At 36.8% G+C, this 12,309-nt stretch overlaps 1 protein-coding gene across 1 annotated transcript in view; it reads left to right on the forward strand.

Annotated features, from left to right (window-relative positions):
- The window catches only part of LOC123561047 (UBX domain-containing protein 4-like), a 64,176-nt gene extending 55,382 nt beyond the window's left edge, over positions 1-8,794 (forward strand). Inside the window, exons 10-13 of the mRNA XM_053516634.1 lie at positions 361-463; positions 985-1,107; positions 2,893-3,101; positions 6,522-8,794. Coding sequence (XP_053372609.1) covers positions 361-463; positions 985-1,107; positions 2,893-3,101; positions 6,522-6,645 — 559 coding nt within the window. The 3' untranslated portion in view covers positions 6,646-8,794. The remainder of the gene's footprint in view (positions 1-360; positions 464-984; positions 1,108-2,892; positions 3,102-6,521) is intronic.
- Positions 8,795-12,309: the final 3,515 nt, after the last annotated feature.

Here is a 12,309-nt window from a genome sequence, read left to right on the forward strand (position 1 = left end):
TTGGTGCCAATGTTGATGTTAGGTAAATTAAACTCGGTAGTATCGTTAAAGGTGTTTATTGTCTTTTTAATTCTAGAGTCTTAAAATAAAGCACTTTATGTGAAGAGAAGATGGTGACATTCTAAACTGAATTACAAATATCATCCTTTTGTGATAATAGAGGCTGATATCAAAATTAATAGTTACATTTGAACACACATATAGTTTAACTTGTGTCAATGTAAAAAAGTCAGCTGTAAAGAGAGAGAGAGAGATGCAGCTTATTTTGGTGGGTTAACTGTTTGGAATATTTGAGAGTTAACCACCAATTAAAATAACCAAATACAAACATGTTTACATTCCTGATTTGCTATTTTACAGCGAAACAGCCAGAATCCAGGTGCGATTACCCGATGGTTCATCAGTTACACACAGTTACCCTTCAACAGAAACCTTACACATATTACACAGTGCTATCACACAGGTACTTTAATATGTATTATAGAACATTTATATACCACCAGATAAAAAATATTTGTGGCTATATTGGAGTCGCTCATACAAGTGGGTTCTGTCTGTGTCCATAAGCATATTTCCAAAACTGTTCAAAGAATTTTAAAATAACCACACAAATATTCACTCTTCAGAATACATGAACCAGGCCATTAGATTAAGGTCAGTGTCACGCTTGGAGGTCAAAAGTCAAATTCATACTGTATCTTATAATCTACTATAGTCTATAAGGAATTTCATAAATATATTAAGTGTTATATTAAGCCGCTGCTTGATACAGGTGGTCTCTTAGGCAAACTCAGCTGTGACTTCAGAGTTGATCAGAATTACATAATTCTATTAAACAGGCTTTTGCAATAATATTGAATTAAAGCTTGTAATAATGATACACTTGCACATGGCAGTCCTAGATCTAAACTTGTTGTTGTTAAGGAAATTTTTATTGCCTTTAAGTGCCAGAATATTTTAAGTATGTTCATTCTTTTTTTGTAGAAAGTTGGAAGAAATGTGACACTTTCTACCACATTCCCAAAACGTCGTTTCACAGAAGAGGATATGTCGAAAACATTTGCTGATCTTGAACTTGCACCAACAGCTGTTTTAATTGCCTTACCTGTAAGTTTTATAATTGCCATACCTGATAGCTTTGTACTAGCCTCACCTGTAAATCATGCTGTAGCTTTACAAGTAGATCATGCTAAATCTTACCTGTAAATTAAAATGTTGCCTAACCTGTAAGTTACACTTTAGCCTTACCTGTAAGTTACGTTATAGCTTTAACAGTGAGTTACCTTGTAGCCTTGCCTGTAAATTATGCTTTAACCTTACCTTTAAATTATGCTATAAAATTGCATTAGCTTTACTTGTAACTTACACTGTAGTCTTACCTGTAAGTAAAGCGATAGCTTTTTAGTCCCCTATCGGTGGAACACCAGAAAGGACTTTAGGAATGCTGTCTGTCTGTCCATATGAAATCTGATTGTGCAATTGCTCAAAACGTATTCAAACTAGGTTAAAAAAAACTTGGTATGTGAATAGAGGGCAATATGTAGATTATGCATGCTTGTAGGCCAAAAGGTCGAGGTCATGAAGGGTAAGTAGAATTGTTTTCGCGCCATGATTTTTATATGCATTGATGGATAATCTTAGTGCTTCACACAAATGTTCCCCTTGATTAGACAATGTGTGAAAACATGATTTATGCTTGTTGTTAAAGGTCAATGTCACTGTTTAAGGTCAAATAAAAATGTGTTTCCATTCCATAACTTTTAATTGCATTAAAACATTTTTTATTTGCTACACAGTAACACAGAAATATTCCTCTGGATTAGACTATGTGCCGCACACATGACCATGGTTCTTGGGGAAAGGTCAAGGTCACTATTGAAAATTTTCCACTGATAGTGGACATCTGTATTGCCACTGCAATGCTCTGTCACTTGTTTCGTAAGTTATGCTATAGCATTGCGTGTAGGTTATGCTATAGTCTTTCCTATAAGTTATGCTATAGTCTTCCCTATTCCATAGCCTTACCTGTTAGTTATGTTACAGCCGTGCCCATGAATTGTGCACTTGTTTTATTTAGAACATTATTACTCCATGCTGTTAAAATAACTCACGTTTTGCTGTGTTTATACAGAGAAGATTGATAATTTAGCCAAGGGATTTTTCTTGAGATATATACATTTTACTGGATGTTTTCCCATGGAAAGTGTCCCTTGTGACACTGTGTCACTTAGAATGTTGGTTATTATGTCTCCCCAATAGTTTTTGCCTTCGCCGTCTGTCCATCTGCATTAAGCCTTTTTGGCTTTCACATTTAAACTCCAAGCCAAATTTCGATGAAACTTCACAGGAGTGATCAGTACCAAGCCTAATTGTGCATATCACCAGCACGTTCCGCTTCGCTGCACAAAATGGCTGCAAGAGCTTAAAATAGAAAAATCTTGTCTGGCTTTCACAGGTCAAACTGCTGGCTGGAAAATTCGACGAAACTTCACAGGAGTGAACAGTGCCAAGCCTAGTTGTGTATATCACTGGCACGTTCTGCTTCGCTGCACAAAATGGCTGGGGGTGGGGGGAGTGATATGTTTTTGTGACAAAAACACCTTCTGGTTCAAATAACTACAGTTTTGTCGTTTCAGAGTTTTAATATTGCCTGCTCGGTCAATGTAAATTTAAGAAAAAACAAATCTGTAAATAATAAAATGAGTCAGGATGGAGTTGTTAAGTACTTCATATCCAAGTGGAGACTACTAGAGTACCATTTCTGTCCTTAAAAGGTACATTTACCCCATCAAACCATAGGAGAAAAGAGTTCATTTAAAATATCTTTATTACATACAGTATAGTTATTCAGTATTTACTGTATAACATTGCATTTATTTATTTGTATTTCAGAGTGGCGGGACTGCCAGGCAAGCTTCATCATCATCATCAGCCTTACAGTTTGGTGGAATTATCTCCCTTTTGTTTTCTCCCTTTATTTTCTTATGGAACTTTTTATATTCTTTACTGTTTGGAGGTGGAAGTAGTGGTAACCAACAGGAACTGTCTAGTCAGTCTTCCTCCAGTGCACAGGCATACACAAGAGTTAACAGACCTACCACGTAAGTTGTATGTCCTCATAAGTCTTTGTGTTAAATATTGAAGATTTTGTTATGCCCCCCTTCGAAGAAGGAGGGTTATATTGTTTTGCAGATGTCGGTCGGTCGGTCTGTATGTAGACCAATCCGTTTCCGGATGATAACTCTAGAACGCTTGGGCCTAGGATCTTGAAAGTTGATAGGAAGGTTGGTCATCACCAGCAGATGACCCCTATTGATTTTGAGATCTGTATGTCAAAGGTCAAGGTCACAGTGACCCTGAACAGTTAAACAGTTTCTGGATGATAAATCAAGAATGCTTGGGCCTAGGATCATGAAAATTGATATGGAGGTTGGTCATCACCAGCAGATGACCCCTATTGATTTTGAATCAGAAGGTCAAAGGTCAAGGTCACAGTGACCAGGAACAGTAAAATGGTTTCCAGGTGATAACTCGAGAACGCTTGGGGCTAGGATCAGGAAAATTGATAAGGAGGTTAGTCATGACCAGCAGATGATCCCTATTGATTTTGAGGTCATTAGGTCAAAGTTCAAGGTCACATTGGCCAGGAACAGTTAAACGGTTTCTGGACGATAACTTGAGAACACTTGGGCCAAGGGTCATGAAGGATGATAGGGAGGTTCATCATGACCAGCAGATGACCCCTATTGATTTTGAGGTCAGTAGGTCAAAGGTCAAGGTTACATTGACCCAGAACATTTAAACCGTTTCCAGACAATTACTTTAGAACGCATGGGCCTAGGATCATGAAACTTGATAGGGAGGTTGGTCATGACCAGTAGATGACCCTTATAGATTTTGAGGTCAGTAGGCCAAAGGTCAAGGTCACATTGACCCGGAACAGTTAAACCCTTTCTGGACAATACCTTGTTCGATAATGGTGGTAAAATAATGTTGAAGTCCTATCAAAACAAATTCAGATTATACACTTACTGAGCTTATCAAGAATAAGGAAGAATTTCTACCATTTTGTCACAGTCAGAGACAGTATATGAATAAAAAGGCTGTCAACCTTTTCCAATAATGCTGTATTTTGCTGCTTTTTAAAAAAAAATCCTGTTTTCTGGGACCTCCAAGGTTGCCAGATCTTGTCAGTTTTAATATGCAAAAATAATCTAAACAAACCAATTAAGATTTAGTTTACTGTGAAATCATACTATTTGTGGGGGACTAATTTTCGTGGATTTGGTGGTTGAGTCAATCCACGAAATTTAATCCCAACGAACAAGTAAAATTCCCATTCATTTTATGTTCAAAAGTTGAAATCCACAAATTCATATCCCCACGAAATTGCCGTATTGACCAAAACCATGAAATTTCATTCCCACGATATTAAATGATTTTACAGTATTCACTTTTTAGCTCACCTGAGCACAAAGTGCTCATGGTGAGCTATTGTGATCATGCTGTGTCTGCTTCCATTCTGCTTACGTCAAGTTGTCCATCCATCACCAACATACGTGTTTTAACAACACCTCTTCCAAAACCAATAAATGGATTTTGATGAAACTTGGCCATGATGTTCCTTGGGTGGTCCTCTACCAAAGTTGTTCAAACGGTTCCACTTGGTTGCACATAGGGGCTGCCAGAGCTAAAAATAGAAAACACTTCAAATGACATCTCCTCCTAAACCAATGGTCTGATTTTTAAATAATTTCACACAAATGGTCCTTACGTCACTCTCTACCAAGATTGTTCAAATTATACCGATTCATGTATACGTTTATAGTGGAAACTTTAAAAATCTTCTTGTGTGAAACTGCCGGCCCGATTTTAGAATAATTTTACACAAATGGTCCATGTGTGACCCTCTACCAAGACTGTTCAAATTATATGATTTGTCAAAAAACATGGCTGCCTGAGGGCGTGGTCACTTTTCCCTATATGTATATAGTGGAAACTTCAAAAATCTTCTTGTTTGAAACTGCAAGCCCGATTTTAAAATAATTTTACACAAACAGTCCTTGTGTGACCCTCTACCAAGACCAAGATTATTCTGATTCGTCAAAAAACATGGCTGCCAGGGGGGCGTGGTCACTTTTCTTCTCTGAAACAATGATAGCTAGAGCCTTGGTATTTGGCATGTGATATCAGATTTGTAATGTTCATCATAATTGTTCAAATTATTGCCCTAGGTTCAAAAGTGTGTGTGACAAGTATATAATATAGGCTAACATAGAAGAAACCTAACTCTGTACTTATAAAAACACACTTGAAGCCTTGTACACAGGTGAGTGCTTTAAGGTCAATGACCGTTTTGTTATTAATCCCCCACCATGGCAGAGGGATTATAGGAATGGTCTGCGTCCGTCCTTCCGTCCGTCTGTCCTTCCGTCTGTCCGTCCTTCCGTCCGTAACAAAATCGTGTCCGGTCCATATCTTTTGAACCCATTGACATATTTCCATTATATTAACAACAAATGTTAAACTCACCAAGGCGATGTGCAGAACCCATATTCCAACTGTGCTGGGTCAAGGTCAAGGTCACACTTGGGGATCAAAGGTCATGGGGTGATATTTCGTGTCCAGTCCATATCTTTTGAACCCCTTGACATATTTCCATTATATTATTGTGTTTGTTAAACTTACCAAGGCGATGTGCAGAACTTACGAGTCAGCCATGTGGACTTAAGGTCAAGGTCACAACTTAGGGTCAAAGGTTTGAGCCTTTCATTTCGTGTCCGCTCTATATCTCCTAAACCTCTTGAAGGATTTTCATCAAACTTTGGTCAAATGATCACCTCATCAAGAGAATGTGCAGAACTCAAGAGTCAGCTATGCCAGCTCAAGGTCAAGGTCACAACTGGGGGTCAAATGTTTGAGCCTTCCATTTTGTGTCCACTCTGTATCTCTTAAACCCCTTGAAGGGTTTTCATCAAACTTTGGTCAAATGATCACCTCATCAAGAGCTCATGAGTCAGCCATGTCAACTCAAGGTCAAGGTCACAACTCAAGGTCAAAGGTTTTAGCTCTGTATCTCCTAAACCCCTTGAAGGATTTTCATGAAACTTGGGTCAAATGATCACCTCATCAAGACGTTGTGCAGAATTCATGAGTCAGCCATATCAGTTCAAGGTCAAGGTCACAGCTAAAGGTCAAAGGTTTACCCTTTCACTATCCATAACAGTGGCGGGGGATTTAGCTGTCCTTCAGACTGCCTTGTTATACTTGCACAGCCATCCAGCTGGCTTACGGAAGGTCGGTGGTTCTACCCAGGTGCCCGCTCTGGATGAAATTATGCACGGAGGGGCACCTGGGGTCTTCCTCCACCATTAAAGCTGGAAAGTCGCCATATGACCTAAAATTGTGTCGGTGCGACGTTAAACCCAACAAAATAAAATAAATAAATATACTTGCACAATCATTGTTTTTACAGGTATCACATGTCAAAGTACTGATAGTAAATCAAAACTTTATTTCAGAGCCTATCAAAGACGTACAGGGAATACTGCAAGACCTGAAGGCAACACGAGACGACTGACAGACTTGAGGGATGACGATGATGATATGTCCACATACAACGGAAACTCAACACAACAGTTGTGAAAACTTGTTTATACAAACAATTTTGATGATGTGTCATGGTATAGCAACAATTGAACTTAACAAATGTATAATTATGTGATAGAAAAAAAATGTGCAAATATTTTAGAATGCTTTCTGTGCTAGACCAGAAATCCGAGTCTGAGGACATATGTTTCTTTAATGTATAGGAGATATAAATGTGAAAATGTGTTCATATTGTTCTTGAAATCTCACCAACAGGCAGATGAGTGTTGTTAACTGACAGTTGATTGGTTATTTTCCCATAACAGATGATTTGTCATTGTTATCTGTGTTTTGATTTGTTAATGTTATACAACAGATGATTGAATTTTATTGTCTGACTGATGAGTGATGATTAGTTCTGTTAATTGGTTATTATTGTGTAACAGTCAGCAAACAATTTGGCAGTCAACTTTGTTGAATATATAAACCTATAATTGGTTGTAGGTGCTGTCTTTGTAATTTGTTTTTATTTTCTGTGTTTATGAAGCACAACTCAAAAAAATAATACTGTGAAATCATTTAATTTCAGGATCACAAAATTTTGTGGTTTTAGCCTAAATGGCTTTTTCATGAGGATGTAAACTAATTCAGATTTTTATTGTTTCTTTGATTAACTTTTGTAGACTTGCTCAACTGCAAAAGTCACAAAAAATTAATCCCCCATGAAAATAAATGATTTAACATTTCTCTCTGTAAAGAATTTTATGCCATTAGTTTTTTGACTTTATAAAATCTCAGAATAATTGTTTGTTTCGCAAATTGCATTTTAAAAAGTTAGCACCAGATGTAGTATTTTCACATGTATGTGAAATGAAATGTTAAAAAAGATAAGAAATTCTATAAGAAATTGATTAGATTTTCTTTTTCAAATCTTAATACAAGGGATGTGTTTCTGTACTTAAATATTGCTATGTAGTTGCAAGGCTAATTTGGAAGTCCAGGATTTCTTTTGCTAACTCAACTGCGTTTTCATCATTGTATGCAGAATATAGGAAATATTGTAGTTTGGGAAATATTTGCAATTTTTTATTTTCGCCAGTCAAAAATAATGCCAGTTGGTGAATTCAGAATATTCCTGAATATTATTCTTAATCATGTCTTAACCTTTAGCCTTCTATATTTTTACAATGGACCAGTCCATCATTCAGTTTGGGCAGTACCATTTATTATTCAAAGGGGTGTTCACTGAAAATTTACTGCCTGAAAAGCGAACAGTGCAGACCACGATCAGCCTGCTCAGGTGTGCAGGCTGATCTTGGTCTGTACTGGTTGCAAAGGCAGAATCACTCACCACCAGCAGGCTAAAGGTTAAAATACAAACAAAATTACCTAATTTGTGGTATGCATTTCCATTTAAAGTAACCTGCCTTAACTAGTGTTCATTTGTATTTTACTATGGGTACACTGACTATGGAGTATGTATTAAACCATTTAACTTTAAAACTGAAAGTAAAACTGTTTAAAAGAATTTCTTACAAATGAGAGAGGGAAGAAACTATCAGTTAGCTATTTTACGTTAGCTGTGTATAATGTGGGTAAAAGTGTTTATTGTGCATTACAAATATTTGATAGCTTGCTATTTGTCATGACTGAAAATATTTGATTTAAAGTGTTCGTGTCATTCATGTTTTACTATTTTAAAATAAGTATATGACAAGATGTTTATTGATATCACAAATAAATAGTTCCGTGTCCTACAGCTTTGAAGAAAATTTGTATGGAAAATTGTGTAAATCTTTATAGTTCAGTGGGTCTGTAATAAGGTATGTGATATATATATGATAGTTCAAAATTTGTCTCAAGAACTTGAGTAAATCGCATTTATTTGGTGATAGGTTAGATATTTATGAAATTCATCAGTTAAAACTGCAAGAAGAATTGTTAGTTGCTTCATGAGCAGAACCTAACCAGGGAGGCAGAAATAACGAATGCAGTGCAAGAAATAAAACACATTGAAATGAAGCAGCAGTGATCTGTATATTTTTTACCCTCAAAGAATGGATGAACTTTTCATCTTGATACAAAGTTTTTCTGTATATTTATACATTAATGTTGAATGAAAGTATTATAACAGAATGTCTGTCTTTGTTAATGTTGTATATTTATGTCTTTATTTATCAAAGATAAAAGATGGATTTAATATGTATAGCACTTTTTTATTGGTTTTCATATTTCTAATAAGTAATATGATAAAAAGATAATAGGTGTGGGATAAAAATAGTGTGGAAAAAAACTGGTGTGGAATGATACTAATTTTGGATAAAATTGGCTTGGAATAAAGCTGGTAACATTTAAATAAAACTGATATGGAATAAAAGCATCATGGGATAAATAGAATAAAACTAGTACAGGATAAAATCAGTATGGGATACAACCGGTAAGGAATAAAACCGGCATGGGATAGGGGTGAAACTGGTATAGAATAAAAGTAGCATGGGATGATAAAACTGGTATGGGATAAAACTGGTATGGGATTACAACTAATATGGGAAAAAATGGTGTGGAATAAAACTACTATGGGATAAAGAAGGTATGGAATAAAAACTTGACCTAAATTTCATAATAACAAAATATTACAACTAGGCGAAGATGCTGAGAAAGTTTTTTTCTGTGATTTTGTTGATATGACCCAACTGGAAATTGCAAGACAAAGTGTCTGTTTTATTTGGCAGTCTGTTGCCTAAAATGATACTGTTAACACTAGATGTCACAGTCAAAGAAAAACCTTGTGTATGCAATAGTGGCTGCATTTTACACTGATATTCATAAAATTTAGTCAGAATGGTCACCTTGATGAAATCTAGGTCAAGTTCGAATATGGGTAATCAGGGGTCAAAAACTAGGTAGCAAGGTCAAATCAAAGAAAAACCTTGTGTATGCAATAGGGACTGCATTTTACACAGGATCTTCATGAAATTTGATAAGAATGTTTGTCTGGATGAAATCTAGGTCAAGTACAAATATGGGTCATCTGGAATAAAAAAAACTATGTTACCCAGTCAAAGCAATAGTGGCTGCATTTTACACTGAATATTCATAAAATTTAGTCAGAATGGTTGCCTTGAAGAAGTCTAGGTCAAGTTCGAATATGGGTAATCTGGGATCAAAACTTAGGTCACTAGGTCAAATCAAAGAGTCCTTGTGTATGCAATAGGGACTGCATTTATGACAGGATCTTCATGAATTTTGGTCAGAATGTTTTTTCTGGATGAAATCTAGGTCAAGTTCAAGTATGGGTAATCAGGGGTCAAAAACAAAGCCGCTAGATCAAATCAAAGAAGAACCTTGTGTATGCAATATGGACTGCATTTTACACTGGATCTTCATGAAATTTGATCGCAATGTTTGCCTTGATGCAATCTAGGTCAAGTTCGAATATGGGTCATGTTGGGTCAAAAACTAGGTCACCAGTTCAAATCAAAGAATGACATTGTGTATGCAGTAGAGGCTGCATCTTTCACTGGATCTTCATGAAATTTGATCACTTGCCTTGATGAAATGTAGGTCAAGTTCGAATATGGGTCATGTTGGGTCAAAAACTAGGTCACCTGTTCAAATCAAAGAATGACATCATGTATGCAGTAGGGGCTGCATTTTTCACTGGATCTTCATTAATTTTGATCAGAATGTTTTGATGGAGTCTTGGTTTAGTTAATCCCCTGCCTTGGCGGAGGGATTATAGGAATGGTCTGCGTCTGTCCTTCCGTCTGTCTGTCCGTCCTTCCATCCCTAACACTCGTGTCTGCTCCATATCTCCTAAACCCCTTGAAGGATTTTCATCAAACTTTGGTCAAATGATCACCTCATCAAGACGATGTGCAGAACCCATGAGTCAGCCTTGTCGGTTCAAAGTCAAGGTCACAACACAAGGTCAAAGGTTTGAGCCTTCCATTTTGTGTCCGCTCTATATCTCCTAAACCCCTTGAAGGAATTTTATAAAACTTGAGTCAAATGATCACCTCATCAAGACGATGTGCAGAACCAATGAGTCAGCCATGCCAGCTCAAGGTCAAGGTCACAACTCAGGGTCAAAGGTGACAAGGTGAGCTTTTTTGATCGCGCGGTGTCCATCGTCCGTGCTTGCATGCGTCCGTAAACTTTTGCTTATGACCACCCTAGAGGTCACATTTTTCATGGGATCTTTATGAAAGTGGGTCAGAATGTTCATCTTGATGATATCTAGGTCAAGTTCGAAACTGGGTCACATGCCGTCAAAAACTAGGTCAGTAGGTCTAAAAAAAGAAAAACCTTGTGACCTCTCTAGAGGCCATATATTTCACAAGATCTTCATGAAAATTGGTCAGAACGTTCACCTTGATGATATCTAGGTAAAATTTGAAACTAGGTCATGTGCTTTCAAAAACTAGGTCAGTAGGTCAAATAATAGAAAAACCTTGTGACCTCTCTAAAGGCCATATTTTTCATGGGATCTGTATGAAAGTTGGTCTGAATGTTCATCTTGATGATATCTAGGTCAAGTTCGAAACTGGGTCACATGCGGTCAAAAACTAGGTCAGTAGGTCTAAAAATAGAAAAACCTTGTGACCTCTCTAGAGGCCATATATTTCATGAGATCTTCATGAAAATTGGTCAGAATGTTCACCTTGATGATATCAAGGTCAAGTTCGAAAGTGGGTTACGTGCCCTCAAAAACTAGGTCAGTAGGTCAAATAATAGAAAAACCTTGTGACCTCTCTAGAGGCCATATTTTTCATGGGATCTGTATGAAAATTGGTCTGACTGTTCATCTTGATGATATCTAGGTCAAGTTCGAAAGTGGGTCACGTGCCTTCAAAAACTAGGTCAGTTGGTCAAATAATAGAAAAATCTTGTGACCTCTCTAAAGGCCATATTTTATATGGGACCTGTATGAAAATTGGTCTGAATATTCATCTTGATGATATCTAGGTCAAGTTCGAAACAGGGTCATGTGCGGTCAAAAACTAGGTTAGTAGGTCTAAAAATAGAAAAACCTTGTGACCTCTCCAGAGGCCATACTTATAAATGGATCTCTATAAAAATTGGTCAGAATGTTCACCTTGATGATATCTAGGTCAAGTTTGAAACTGGGTCACGTGCCTTAAAAAACTAGGTCAGTAGGTCAATTAATAAAAAAACCTTGTGACCTCTCTAGAGGCCATACTTTTCATGGGATCTGTATGAAAGTTGGTCTGAATGTTCGTCTTGATGATATCTAGGTCAAGTTTGAAACTGGGTCAACTGCGGTCAAAAACTAGGTCAGTAGGTCTAAAATTATTAAAATCTTTTGACCTCTCTAGAGGCAATATTTTTCAATGGATCTTCATGAAAATTGATTTGAATGTTCACCTTGATGATATCTAGGTCAGTTTCGAAACTGGGTCACGTGCGGTCAAAAACTAGGCCAATAGGTATAAAAATAGAAAAACCTTGTGACCTCTCTAGAGGCCATATTTTTCACGAGATCTTCATGAAGAATAGTGAGAGTGTTCACCTTGATGATATCTAGGTAAAGTTCAAAACAGGGTCACGTACCTTCGAAAACTAGGTCAATAGGTCAAATAATAGAAAAACCTTGTGACCTCTCTAGAGACCATATTTTTCAATGGATCTTCATGAAAATTGGCCAGAATTTTTATCTTGATAATATCTAGGTCAAGTTCAAAACTGGGTCACATGAGC

The sequence above is a fragment of the Mercenaria mercenaria genome, chromosome 10 (assembly GCF_021730395.1).
Source record: "Mercenaria mercenaria strain notata chromosome 10, MADL_Memer_1, whole genome shotgun sequence".
NCBI lineage: Eukaryota > Metazoa > Mollusca > Bivalvia > Venerida > Veneridae > Mercenaria > Mercenaria mercenaria.